This window comes from Aotus nancymaae, unplaced genomic scaffold (assembly GCF_030222135.1).
Source record: "Aotus nancymaae isolate 86718 unplaced genomic scaffold, 86718_ANA_hifiasm-v0.15.2.pri h1tg000007l, whole genome shotgun sequence".
NCBI classification, from domain to species: domain Eukaryota; kingdom Metazoa; phylum Chordata; class Mammalia; order Primates; family Aotidae; genus Aotus; species Aotus nancymaae.
In genome coordinates this window covers 64,816,852-64,831,407 of record NW_026988418.1, presented here as the reverse complement: position 1 = coordinate 64,831,407, position 14,556 = coordinate 64,816,852, and the positions used below count along the sequence as shown (strand labels likewise).

General features: G+C 42.3%; 1 protein-coding gene and 1 long non-coding RNA gene across 2 annotated transcripts; one reads left to right on the top strand and one right to left on the bottom strand.

The window, feature by feature from the left end:
* Window positions 1-1,465: 1,465 nt before the first annotated feature.
* LAMTOR5 (late endosomal/lysosomal adaptor, MAPK and MTOR activator 5) lies at window positions 1,466-7,501 on the bottom strand. Its single transcript, XM_012468110.3, has 4 exons — window positions 7,198-7,501; window positions 6,244-6,305; window positions 3,827-3,944; window positions 1,466-1,787 (listed from the first exon to the last, which is right to left on the bottom strand). Exons 1-4 carry the CDS (start codon window positions 7,392-7,394, stop codon window positions 1,727-1,729), a joined length of 438 nt encoding a protein of 145 aa, XP_012323533.1. The 5' UTR covers window positions 7,395-7,501; the 3' UTR covers window positions 1,466-1,726.
* LOC105727922 (uncharacterized) lies at window positions 7,397-14,204 on the top strand. The gene is made up of 3 exons (XR_001109888.2): window positions 7,397-7,530; window positions 10,345-10,472; window positions 13,938-14,204. It is a non-coding gene; the product is annotated as an uncharacterized LOC105727922 (long non-coding RNA).
* The last annotated feature ends 352 nt before the right edge of the window (window positions 14,205-14,556 follow it).

Genomic DNA, 14,556 nt, shown 5'->3' with positions numbered 1-14,556 from the left:
ATGAGAGGTCCTGTTCTGGCCAATAGAAACTGGACACAGCAGTAGGGCAATTTCGTCAGGTCATGAAAGTTATAAATGTCTCCCTTGTTCAGGTGTGCTCGTGGCAAGACTGCCAGTGAGGTGCCCCCTTTCTGCAGGAAGTAAACCAGCCTTGCTGAGTGATCCATTGTCTCAGTGTGGATTTTTCCCGATATTATAAACCCATTTCCAACATACAAGCTCAAGGGCTGGAGCTGTCTTACTAAAAATCTTTACTGTTCTCACATAGCACTTTATGTTTGTAGATACTTACTATTTTTCGATAAGTAATATCCTGGAGATTTTTATACTGTCCAATGTTAAATTGCTAGAGCAACAGGAACTACATTCAAGTTCAACAAATTGGTCTTTTGTGCCTGCTTGTGCACAGTTCTGTTGTTGAGAACTATAAAGGCTGAGGTGAAAATAATGTTGACATACTTTTTTTTCTGATACAGTGGCTTGCTCTGTCACCCAGGCTAGGATGCAGTAGCACATCACCAGCCTCAACCTCCTGGGCTCCAGTGATCCTCCTGCCTCAGCCTCCCGAGTAGCTGGGACTACAGGCCCATGCCACCACGCCTCGTTAATTTAAAAAAAACGTTTTTTGTAGAGATGGGGTCACACTGTTGCCCAGGCTGGTCTTGGCTTAAGCCATCCTTCTGCCTTGACCTCCCAAAGTGTTGGGATTACAGGCATGAGCCACTGTGCTCAGCCAGACCTGTAATTTCAAATGGTAAAAGTTTTTTTTTCTAGCCAACGTGTCCTATTTATTTGGTGGTCTGGGTGTTAAGAGTACAGATTCTGAGTTGGAGTCCTGAGTCCAAATGACGACTCTGGTAGTTTCATAGCCTTAGTTGTGAGTACCTACTGTATAGGGTTGTTAATGAGAATTAAATGATCCCTAAACAACATGGGTCCACTTACACATGAATTTTCTTTCACTTCTGCCACCCCTGAGACAGTGACACAAACCCTCCTTTTCAGCTTACTCAATGTGAAGATGACAAATATAAAGACCTTTATTATGATCCACTTCTACTTAATATTAAATATATTTTCTGTATAGTTTTAATAACATTCTTTTCTTGAGCTTACTTTACTGTAAGTATATAGAATACATAAAACATAGAAAATTAGTGTTAATTGATGTTTAAGGCTTCTGGTCAACAGTAGGCTATTGGGGAGTCAAAAGTTATATGTGGATTTCCAACTGCACACGGCGGGATCCATGGACATGCCTGTGGGAATATAGGTATTTCGGGGAGCTTCTTAAACAAAAGCAAGTAGTTTAGAACAAAGACCTTTTTTAAAAATTTATATATATATTTTTTATATTTTTAAATTACACATATATACAATTTATATATGTGTAATTAAAAAAATTACAATTTGATAACTGAACAAAAAGAACATTTGGTTAAGAGGTTAAAGAATCTAGAAAAGATCCATTTTCCTCCAAACAGATTTATTGAATATAGCAAAATTCTATATACAAAGTGACCTGGACCTGCTGCTTCAAAACATGATCCTTTCTTTTGATATCTTGATAGTCGGTCCATAGAGTGTTAAAAAGCAATTTACTCTTAAATAAATAGAAAAGTGCCCAATGCACATTAAATGAATGGCCTAACTACTGGAACTTTAGTAGTTAACATAGGTAGGGTCGAGTTCTTATGACAGGCTGCTGAAGAACAGATACAAGATGTCAAGAGGCCATTTTGTGCACTGCCACTGTGATGCCATCATGTTTCTGGATCATAATGTTCCTGAAATGCAAGGAAGAAAATATTCAGTAAAACGTTACAAGTGAGACTTCACTGTAAGATGAAAGATGTTGTTTGGTTTAGGATACACTGTTTCTATGTATAACAGCAATATTTAAACACAACAAAACACTTGGGAAATACATAAACATATAAACATGAAATGAATCCTTAATCCTACTACACACAGACAACCACTGTTAATATTTCCCTGGTTGTTTTTTTTAGGCAGTGTCTTGTTGTGTTTCCCAGGCTGGCCTCAAACTCCTAGGCTCAAGCAGTCCTCCTGCTTCAGCCACCTCAGTAGCTGGAACTACAAAAAAAAAAAAAAAAAAAAATGCTTTCCTGGTCCTTGTCTTATTTGTATGTATATGATACAGTCATGTGCTGCATAACAATGTGTCAGTCAACAGTGGACCCTATATATGATGGTGGTACCACAGATTAAAATGGAACTGAAAAATTCCTATTGCCTAGTGACCTTTTAGCCATTGTAGTGTCACACAGCACAGCACAGCACATTACTCACGTCTGTGGTAATGCTGGTGTGAACAAACATACTGTGCTGCCAGTCATAAAAAGTATAGCACATACAATTATGTACAGTACATAACACTTGATATTGATAATAAATGACTATGTTATGGTTATGTATTTACTATACTATACTTTTTATCATTATTTTAGAGTATACTACTCCTACTTATTAAAAAAGGTTAAGTATAAAACAGTCTCAGATAGGACCTTGGGGAGGTATTCCAGAAGGCATCATCATGATAGGAGATGACAACTCCATGCATATTACTGCCCCAAAAGAACCTCCAGTGGAGAAGATGTGGGGTAGAAGACAGTGATACTGATGATCCTGACCCTGTGCAGGCCTAGGCTAATGTGTGTTTCTGTCTTTGTTTTTCACAAAAAAGTCTTAAAAAAAAAAGTTTAAAGAAGAATTTTTATACAGCTGTACAATTTTAAGTGTTATTATAAGGGTCAAAAAGTTTCACTGACTCACTCAGAGCAACTTCCAGTCTTGCAAGCTCCATTCATGTTAAGTGCCCTACTGAGGTATACCTTTTAAAAATTTTCTTTAAAAGAAATATTTTTACTATATCTTTTCTCTGTTTAGACACACAAATACCACTGTGTTATAACTGCCTACATTATTTAGATTACAAATCTTTGTAGCCTAAGAATAATAGAGCCTAGGTGTGTAATAGGGTGTACCACCTAGGTTTGTTTAAGTACACTCTATGATGTTCATACAACAAAATTGCCTGACATATTTCTCAGAATGTATCCACATTGTTAAGCAATGCATGACTGTGTATTTTTTCTTTTTACAAAACGGTGATACTAGCAGTTGTATATATATATATTTTTTCACATATTATTCTGAGGACCATCACTTGGAATATCTTTAGTAATTTTATTAATTTACAAGTAATTTCTGGCCAGGTGCAGTGACTCACTCCTGTAATCCCAGCACTTTGGGAGGCTGAGGCAGGCAAATCACTGAAGCCCGGGAGTTTGAGACCAGCCTGGGCAACATGGTGAAACCTAATCTCTACAAAAAATATAAAAGTTAGCTGGATGTGGCAGTGCATGCCTGTAGTTTCAGCTACTCGGGAGGCTGAGTTGGGTGAATCACTTGAGCCCTGGGAGCTGAGGTCACAGTGACCCATGATTATACCACTGTACTCCAGCTTGGGTGACAGAGCAACACCTTGCCTCAGGATAAAAAAAAAGTAATTTTTATTCTCTGATTAGTTTTCCTTTGTGCTATTTATTACTTTTTTTTTGTTGTTAAACTAATAGTTTGTGACTTATTCTTCATTTAAATGGCATTGTGGCCTGAAAGCATGTTAGTTTTAGGGATCAACTTATCCTTTCCTGTGGTCCAAATGATTAAGAACTTTTCCCAAAGTAGTTTGAATAAGGAATCACTTGAATAAGGAATCACTGATGAACACAGGGCTGGCCCCTGCCAATTTTACCAGGAATTTTTCTGATCAAAAGGAAAGGATCTGCTGAAATCTACTCACCCATTATCTGATTCTAGACACACCACAGGAATATCAGTGGGGTCAGAGGTTAGCTTAGCTGCTTGCTGGGCTAGAACGGATATCACTCCAGCATGCTCATCTGACAGGGTCCCACGGCCTAGAAAACAGAGATGATATATGTCACCTGATTGCTCATAGAGTATTTCTGCTAGAATAAGCTAGCTGGCTGTTTTAAAATGTCGACAGAATTGTCTTTTTATTAATGTTTGTATTAGCCTATATATATTATAGTAACTAAATCTTGGGTACAAAAATACCTATAAATTCTAGGTACAAAAATTAGTTACTAAGTAAGTGTACTTTATAATACATTTCTGTATATAAAGGCAACACAAGCTTAACTGTACCTGAAACCAAATCAGGTAACAGACATGCCACTATGGTGGCAGAGCATATGGATGTACTATTACTATACAAAACATTCTGACCAGATCTGATGCCGACGTTTGGGCCTTGAAGGTTTCTTGAAGGAACTCATTTAGTTTTAGGTTTCTATACTGAATTTCAATCTTTCCATTAGTGAGCCTGGCAAACGCTTCCAAAAATTTACCCTTTTTCTCCCAAATGACTGATCTGTATGTTAAACTGAGTTACACAGATTACCTCTTTCAGTTACCCTTCCAGCAAAAATTCAGAGCTTCAGAAATTCCTGCATTAGGAGCAACAAGTCTTGGGTTTACTAGTTCTGTCACTAATTAACTGAATGCATTAGTTATTTACCTTTCCAGACTTATTTCCTCATCTGTAACTATGACCATTTATTAAGGATTATGTCTCAGTTCTGTGCTAAGCATTTTATATATATTATATAACCTTACAATATCATTATTAGGCTGGGCACAGTGGCTCATGCCTGTAATCCCAGAACTTTGGGAGGTTGAGGTGGGTGGATCACTTGATGTCAGGTGTTCAAGACCAGCCTGGCCAACATGGTGAAACCCATCTCTACTAAAAATACAAAAATTAGTCAGGCATGGTGGTGGGCCCCTATAATCCCAGATACTCAGGAGGCTGAGGCAGGAGAATAGCTTGAACCTGGGAAGTGGAGGTTGCAGTGAGCCAAGATTGTGCCACTGCACTCCAGCTTGGGCAATAGAGCAAGACTCCATCTCTGTAAAAAAAAAAAAAAAAAAAAAAATTACGAGTAAGAGGCCTCAGAGCCAAAAATCCTAGCTTACCCACTTATTTAACCTCTGTGTCTCAGTTTCTTTAATTTTTTTTTTTTTTTTTTTTTTGAGACAGAGTCTTGCTCTTGTTGCCCAGGCTGGAGTACAACAGCACGATCTTGGTTCACTGCAACCTCTGCCTCCCAGGTTCAAGCGATTCTCCTGCCTCAGTCTCCTGAGTAGCTGGGATTACTGGCACCTGCCACCATAAGCTTGACTAATTTTTTTTTGCATTTTTAGTAGAGATGGGTTTTCACCATGTTGGCCAGGCTAGCCTGGAACTCCTGACCTCAGGTGATCCACGCACCCCCACCCCCGCCCCCGCCCCCGCCCCCACCCCCGCCTCCCAAACTGCTGGGATTACAGGTATGAGCCATGGTACCTGGCCTTTTTAAATTTTAAAAACAATAAAATAGAGATGGGGGAGGTCTCACTGTGTTGCACAGGCTGGTCTTGAATTCCTGGGTTCAAGTGATCTCCCCACCTTGGCCTACCAAAGTGCTGGGATTACAGACATGAGCCACCATGCCTGACCCCTCCACTTCTATTTCTACCTCACAGGGTTGTTTTAAGGAATAAAAGAGTTAGTATATGTAAAGCACTTACAATGGTGCTTGGCACATAATAAGAGCTCAATAAATGTAATTCTATAATTATTACCATTATTAAATAACAACCCAGTGAAGAAAATGAAGCCCTAAAAGGTAGTTTTTGGTCCACGTTCATGCTACTAACAAATCAAAGAGTAACGGATTGAGCCCAGGTATGTCCAACACTGAAACCCCATTTTACTGCCTATTCACTTCTTGTTTAGTGTAGTTGAGCTTAAAAATAGGACACCACCCACTTTGCAGGGTTGTTGTTAAAATTAAAGATAGTGTATTTAGAACCTAGCAGTCTCAGCATATGGCATACATTCAATAAATGGTTAACAGCTGTCATTCTCTGAAGTCCTTTCTAGACTCAATTTAACATGATTCAAATACTATTTTTAGTAAAGGCAACTACTTAGTGCTATAGAACAGCAAGGAACATCCTCCTTCATAAATACCAATTGAAACCTTTCGATTTTCTGATACTGTTATTTGGAGATAATCTCTACTCTCAGAAACTGAGGAAGAACTGGCAAGGTAACAGGAAATAAAAGCTAGAAAATAATACCACGCTAGGCTCTAAGTCAACATCAGATGCTGCGCAATTCATTAAACGGTTGGTATGAGAGATACTTACAACCCAGATTAAGTCCTTGTGAATCTGTGCACAGGACTCCAACAATGGAGGGATTCTTCATTCTAATTTCAGGAACACAGAGAGTTAAAGAGATAATGGGAGAAAGAGGATTTGAGCAAATATAAACATACACACGTTCTATGTACCAGACATTGTTTAAGTGCTTTAAATCAATGTTTCTCAATCTTTTTTCATTATCACACTCTAAGAAAAAAATTAAGTTCTAATTAATTAATTTAAATAAACCAGTTTCTCTCTCATGAGAGAAAAAACTGTGCTAAGTACTGTTGAGTTTTGGAGAGCCACAAACATTGCAGTATCTAGGACGTTTTCACCTTTGTTAAAAATGTATGTTTTAGTATTAACTCATTTAAAACAACCGTTGAAAAACTCTTAAATCGCCTCCTGGAGGGTAAGTGGAAGCTGAGTGACATCGGTGGGAGGCCAGGTGTCTCTGTAGCCTTTATACTTTTCCAGTTTCGAATTTTACGTAAATACTGCTCGTTCGAAAAATGTAAAGGATGACTTTTATCTACGTAAGTACCAAGTAACTGATAGGATACACACAGGATATAAATGTTTGTTTACACTGCAGGGCTTGACTGTGCACAACTGGCACAACCTTCCCAAAAGTTAACCCGTTGCCTAAAACTCCTGCAGAGCAACGCTGACCGTAAAGACGATTTCAACAACGAGATAAGCAGTTTTGGCCGTAGCCTGGGCCCGGGAGACTCGCTCAAGAGGGGATGTGCGGTGCCCGGCAGAGTTTTAATTCCGGGTCTCCAGCCCCGCCCTGCGGCCCTTGGGTAGGGCTCAGCTCCCTCATCCCTTGTCCTGGGGGTCGCGCGACGTCCCCGAGACGCCCCGGCAGGCGCTCGGAGCTCGCGCCTTTCGTCCCGCTCAAGTTCCTCCGCCGCGACTTCAGGACAGGCTGAAGAGACGCACACTACTCACGTATCTTCCAAGTGCTGCTCCAAGGTCGCCTCCATCCCACCCACTGTCCACCCCGGCCCAGAACCCAGAGGCACGCCACGTCCGACTCCACCACAGGCCTCAGTCACTTGACGCGAGCGGGGCGTGGACCGGAACGGCGCCTCCAAAGGGACAAAATTGATCACGGCGCAACGTCCGCGTTCTTTACTGGAAAACATCACTGCGCTTCCGCCGCACAGAGCCTGGGGAAGGCTTGGGCTGCCCGCGCGTGGCTCCCCAGCGGAATTATTCCCCGCTCAGAAGAGAGGTCTGCAGCCGGGCCTCAGTGCCTCAGTTCCTGGCCTGGCATTTTGTGTCAGTGTTTTTTAACCTCTGGACTCTAATTCAACTGACTCTGAGACCTAGGAGCCAGACCTTCAGTTTTACAATAACCCAGGGGTCAGACAGGGTCTGATCTAGCCTGTGGGGCAGGTACGAAGGGGACCTCTGGCAGGGGGTCCATAGTCTTGTGGGACTCACACAGAGGACTAAATGACTAGAGGGAGCCTAGGGCTGCCATAACACATTGGGTGGCTTAACCAACGTGAATTTATTGTCTCACAGTGCTGGAGGGTAGAAGTCCAAAGTCAAGGTGTCAGCAAGTTTGCTTCCTTCCAAGGGCTGTTAGGGAAGGATCTGTTCCAGGCCTTGGCTATAGATGACTGTTTTTTTTGTGTGTGACATAGTTTTACTCTTGTACAATGGCGCCTTCTTGGCTCACTGTAACCTCCGCCGCCTGGGTTCAAGTGATTCTCCTGCCTCAGCCTCCTGAGTAGCTGGGATTACAGGCATGTACCACTATGCCTGGCTAATTTTGTATTTTTAGTAGAGACAGGGTTTCTCCATGTTGGTCAGGCTGGTCTCAAACTCCTGACCTCAGGTGATCCACCTGCCTCAGCCTCCCAAAGTGATGGGATTACAGGCGTGAGCCACCGCACCCGGCCTATCTGTTCTTTACGTCTCTTCACATCGTCTTCCCTCTATGTACATCTGTGTCCAAATTCCCCCTTTTTATGAGGACACCAGCCATAGTGGACTAAGGCCTATCCTAACAACCTCATTTTCACTTGATTACCTCTATAAAAGAAGTCCTATCTCCAAATATGGTCACATTTTGAGGTACTTGGCATTAGAACTTTGACATACGAATTTTGGGGAGACATAATTCAACCCATAACAATAAGTGTCTCTGAAGCTGATTTAACAAAAGCTCTAAGACAGAATTCCAGTTTGAATGTTGTTATTCAGGGGTCTTGGACTACTGCTCAGAGAAATTATTCATGTTAAGTTAGGGGTAACACAATATAGGCCATATAAGTTTTAGAAAAAGCAGTTTAAAACTTAGACGACAGCATTAGAAAATACAAGTAGTGCCTGGTGCAGTGGCATGTGCCTGTAATCCCAGCTACTCAGGAGGCTGAGGCAGGAGAATCACTGGAACCGAACCCAGGAGTTCAAGTGCAGCCTGGGCAACATAGTCTAGTAGCCACATTTTAAAAAGTAAAACAGGGCTGGGTGCAGTGAGTCACACCTGTAATCCTAGGGAGGATTTGGGAGGCCGAGGTGGGTGGATCATTTGAGGTCAGGAGTCCAAGACCAGCCTGGCCAACATGGCAAAACCCCATCTCTAATAAAAATACAAAAATTAGCCAGGCATGGTGGCATATACCTGTAGTCCCAGCTACTTGGGAGGCTGAGGGGGGAGGATCGCTTGAGCCTGGGAGGCAGAGGTTGCAGTTTGTTGCACCACTACAACAGAGTGAGACTCTGTCTCAAAAAAAAAGTAAAACAAGTGAAGTTAATTTAATAACATTTTATTTATTCAAACAATATATTCAAAATATTATTATTCAACATGTGATCGATAAAATACTAATGAGATATTTTGTATTTTTTCTCCTATACTGTCTTCAGAATCCAGGGTATATTTTTCAGTTAGCACCACATTTCAATTCAGACTAGCCACATTTCAAGTGCACAGTAGCCACCTGTGACTAGTGACCACAAAGCTCCAGGATATCTCAGATTATCTCAAAGGTAGATCAGTGATTACAGGATTCTCAGGCCAGGCATGGTGGTTTAAGCCTGTAATCCCAGCACTTTGGGAGGCCTAGCTGGGCAGATGGCTTGAGCCTAGGAGTTTGAGACCAGCCTAGCCAACGTGGGGAGACCCTGTCTCTACAAAAAACACAAAAATTAGCTGGGCATGGTGATGAGCACCTGTGGTCTCAAGTATTTCGCCTGAGATGGGAGGATCACTTGAACCCTGGAGGTCCAGGCTGCAGTGAGCTGAGATTTCGCCACTGCACTCCAGCCTGGGTGACAGAATGAGACCATGTCTCAAAAAAAAAAAAAAAAAAAAAAGGATTGTCAGAAAGGCTGGTGATTAATTTTTAAGCTATAAGGAAGACCCTTGAAGGGAAATCAAGTAGGAAGAGAATGACAGCTGGCTCACACGTCCTTGCCACATGGGAGGTGAGAGAGCAGGCCACTCCTTACCACCCACTCTTTGTCTGCCCTGCTGCTGTCTTGGCCCTGTGCAGGGAGGCAGTGGGAGAGGAATAGCATGTATAAATTGGGCAAGTGCTAGGGGGCTGGGGTGATGGTTGGAAAAAGTGTTTGACCTTTAATTGTTTTCTGCTTTCTTTAGCTTGTGGGGTATTTAACAATTCTTTATTCTTAGTTTTGAGTGCCAGTAGCCATTCCTGGGGTGACAGGAAAAGTTCCATGACATCCATATTGCAGTATTTGTTTCATTGTATTGTAATTTAATGTTTGCTTTTGAGAAAGTTCATTCTTTTCTCTTTTTAATTCTTGCTCTTTTTTTTTTTTTTTTTTTTGAGACAGGGTCTTACTCTATCACCCAGGCTGGAGTGCAGTGGCACAGTCTTGGCTCACTGCAACATCTGCCTCCTGAGCTCGTGATTCAGCCTCCCAAGTAGCTGGGAATACAACACCACGCCTGGCTAATTTTTTTCCTGTTTTTTGTAGAGGTGGGGTTTCACCAGGTTACCAGGCTGGTCTCGAACATCTGGGCTCAAGCAATCTGTTCGCCTTGGCCTCACAAAATGCTGGGATTGCAGGCATGAGCTACAGCATCCAGCCCTTATGTTTACTTTTCATAGACAGGAAGAATGTCTTCATTTCTGCATACCTAGTGCAACAGAGCATGATAAGAATTCAATAAATATTTATGAAAGAGTCTTGATGATTGACGTCTTTTGAGAAAGGAACTCTACGGTTTCTTTTACTCTGAGGTAAAGAAATTTAGGTCCTGAACTCTCACCACTTTCTCCTCTTCTTTCTCCCCTCTTTCATAAATGAGCTCTTGGAAAATTAAAATGCCAGGAGGGTCCAGCAGAGAATACCCAAGCCCACATGTCCTGATGGGAAGTGGGGGATAAGTAGAGAGGGGAACACAGACCCTGCACGCCATCTCACTGCTGCTGGCCCAGGGGACCGTAACTCCTCTTCTTGACCCATCAGAAACAGAATCCTCCTGAGGGTCTGTTTAAGAAGCACAGCTCTGATAGAAAGGCTAGCTTCCCTCTGGGTACAGAGGGCTCTGCTACCCCAGGGCTGCCACACTGGGCTGTGAGTCACTTTCAAATGCTTAGGGTCAAGGGCTTTCAGTGGAGTGAGCCCTCATGTGCCACCAGGTAGCACCAAGGCCACAGAAAACCCTACTCAGATGGAGGGTTCTGGGGTGAGGGAAAGGAATCCATGGGTCTGTGGAGCTGGCAGAGCATGGGTGAGGATAGCATTATGGTAGGTTGGTGGCCTTGGAGTCAGATATAAATTGGGATCCTGGCTTGGCCACTGACTATCCCCCGCTTTGAGCCTCAGGGGCTCATTTGTGATGTGGGGGTACCATTATCTGCCTCATCAGCTTGCGGGGAGGATTATATGAGATACTTTATATAAGCAGGACTGGTGGATTGTAGAAGTCAATAAATAAGTTTTGTTAAATCTGAGTAAGAAGACCTGTTTGTTTCCTCAAGTTGCTTATGATCTAGGTGAGGAGACACCTGAGAGAATAACTAATAGTTCAGTGAAGGTAAGAGCCGAATGATTGGCACAGACCTCAAGTGGTCTAGCATTTATGGGAGAGGGGGACTGCAGGGCTAGATTTACAGACCTGCTTTATAAAGCTATGTTAAATGAGATCAGTACATTTTATTCTTTTCATTAGACCTTTCTATAGCATAAAAATGATAAAATACAGCAAGAAAAAAAAAGTCACCTGAAATTCTAGTCCTAACCCTAATATGAATGTGAAGGAGCTGGGCTAGAATAGAATGGGGTAGAATTTGCATAAGGTGGAAATGGGGACAGGCCTGTCACAAGGATCACGAAAGTCTTGCTGGCTAACGCATCTCATTGCATTCATGCTGCAGCACAGGACCTGGATGTGGAACAGGTTGGGGACACAGCCTTGCCTTCTAATAGTGGACTCCATCTGAGAGCTGAGCCATAGATTCAAAGCCTAACTCCCAGTAGCGATGGTAGTAATATCATCAGCAGTTCATATACATGGAGTGACAATGTTGTGCCAGGCAATTCATAGGGCCTCTTGGTCCTCACAGCATTTTTGAAGTAGCTAACATCACTATCCCCCTTTTACCGTTAAAAAACAAAACAAAAAGTCCAAAGCAAAAACAACAAAACCCTGAGGCTCTGAAGATAAATATTTGCTCAAGATCACCATGCTTGTAAGTGGTAGAGCCTGTCCATTAACCTTCCCATGACACTGCTTCAATTTCTATCACTTCGTCAATGACACAACCCAAGAACTGTGAGGGGATTTAGCAGGTCCAATCTAGATGTCTTATTCTACAGAGAAGAAATCTGAGGCTCAGAGAGGGGAAGAGGCCTAATCTGGACCTTTAACTTCTGATTCTTAACCTTCCGGTGTTCCAACTATATTGTACTACAAGAGGCTGTCTTAGAGTTTTTGTTAAACCAGCTTCAGAGATACTTATTGTTATGGGTTGAATTATGTCTCCCCAAAATTCGTGTGTCAAAGTTCTAATGCCAAGTACCTCAAAATGTGACCATATTTGGAGATAGGACTTCTTTTATAGAGGTAATCAAGTGAAAATGAGGTTGTTAGGATAGGCCTTAGTCCACTATGGCTGGTGTCCTCATAAAAAGGGGGAATTTGGACACAGATGTACATAGAGGGAAGACGATGTGAAGAGACATAAAGAACAGATAGGCCGGGTGCGGTGGCTCACGCCTGTAATCCCATCACTTTGGGAGGCTGAGGCAGGTGGATCACCTGAGGTCAGGAGTTTGAGACCAGCCTGACCAACATGGAGAAACCCTGTCTCTACTAAAAATACAAAATTAGCCAGTCGTAGTGGTACATGCCTGTAATCCCAGCTACTCAGGAGGCTGAGGCAGGAGAATCACTTGAACCCAGGCGGCGGAGGTTACAGTGAGCCAAGAAGGCGCCATTGTACAAGAGTAAAACTGTGTCACACACACAAAAAACAGTCATCTATAGCCAAGGCCTGGAACAGATCCTTCCCTAACAGCCCTTGGAAGGAAGCAAACTTGCTGACACCTTGACTTTGGACTTCTACCCTCCAGCACTGTGAGACAATAAATTCATGTTGGTTAAGCCATGCAATGTGTTACGGCAGCCCTAGGAAAACTTTGTGGATACATATGCTCACATTTCCATAAAGACTACAAGTCAAAAATATCAAAGACTTTTGGCAGCCCTTCATTAATAGAAGCACTGGTTGGGAGGGTCACCCACCCCGAGGCAAAAGGATAGAGCAAACGATCTTTCCAGCTTGCTCTCAACCTTGATCTTTGGCCAAGATATTTTTCTTTCACTGGACATTGGCCAACAGTGGTGTCATGACTTATTTGACTGTGACCTTCTGGAGTCTGTTTTTTATCTCTGAGCTTGACCTATAGAAGCAGCTCAATAAATGTGTGTAGAGGGGATGATGAGTGGGAAAATCAGCTCCCAGCCATTCCAATTCAAGCCTCTCCAAGCAATGGTGGGGCAGGGAAGCAGGGCATGTAAGGCCTGTCAGTGGATGGAAGTTGAAGTTGGACACTGTCTTCTAAAGTTTAGAGCTGAGCCCAAATTCTGGAAGACACAAGCAAAATACATTTTAGATGACTCAGGATGGGCTAGAGAAGTTATAGTACAGGAAACTATTTTCCTGCTGCTTTATTAATTTTGCTACTGAGGATAAATGAGACACCGACTTTCATATCCAAGTCTTCATTAGATGCCCAGTTAATGCAGCCATGACAAATGGGAATGAAGCCCTTATGAATAAAAAAAAGATCAACCCAGTATAAAAAATCATAGACCAGAGAAATAAAAATTGAGAGGAGCTGATAAAATACCCTATCCTTAATTAGACTGTCGGCATACACATCAAATCAGCCTTAATGCCAAGATTTATTGGCCTTGGGATTGGGTAAATGAAATAAGTGCTTACAAATGAATGGAAAAGAAATTACCTGTATTAAAACGTATTTGGGGTGCAGGCCTGTGCACTGAGGCTTTTAGTCAAACTCAGGCTTGCAGCTTCTTTGCTCTGCATCCATTTCTATCCCCTGTTCCCAAGTGGGTTTCAGAGACCCTCTTTGTGGGGTAACAATATGTACCATTGTCAACTCTCTCTGCCATTGTCCTGGAAAAATCCTTCTTGGACAGTGAAATATTTTTGTCTTTATTTTACCATCTCCAGATTAGAAGGGTGTTACTGATTCTTACCTCAGAGAAGAGAATGTCATGGAGACAAAATGACCTGCTTAGAGTTCTGCCCACCCCAGCATGGAGAGCAGAGAACAAAGATTTCTTCCGGACTCCCACATTCTCCCCTGGAATCCAAGAGCTTGTGTACTGCCACAGCACGTTATTACCCTCCTGTAAGCCACTGGACAAATCCTCTGATGCCTTGATACCTCAATTTTTTCCCACTCTAAATGGGAAGATAAATTCACTGTAAACAGTACTTACCTTGCAGTGTTGTGAGAATTTTACGAGACAATGCAAGATAAAGCTCCTAGCACAGTTCCTGGCACCATGGTTAGCACTGAACAAATGAAAGCTGTTGTCATTAGGATCTCAAGAAATGACAGCTGAGGCAAATTCGGATTAGACTGCATTCAGTATTCTTAGCTGTAAGCAACAGAAGCTGACTGTGGCTTACAGAGTAGGAAAGGAAGTTATTAAATGACATTGGGTAGCTTGTGGAATTGGGAGGACTGGAGAGCTCATTTTAAGTTTCTAGTGACAAAGCTTCAAATCATACATGAGGAAAATGCCCCTGCCGCTTCTGCCCCTGGCATGACCACACACACATA

Excerpts from the sequence above, each read along its gene's own strand:
- LAMTOR5 (XM_012468110.3), bottom strand. The coding sequence starts at position 7,394 with ATGTTTTCCAGTAAAGAACGCGGACGTTGCGCCGTGATCAATTTTGTC. Across the intron at positions 3,945-6,243 it reads ACAAGGACTTAATCTGGGTT|GCCGTGGGACCCTGTCAGAT; the intron begins GTAAGTATCTCT and ends TCTGTTTTCTAG. Across the intron at positions 1,788-3,826 it reads TGTCTAGAATCAGATAATGG|GAACATTATGATCCAGAAAC; the intron begins GTGAGTAGATTT and ends CTTGCATTTCAG.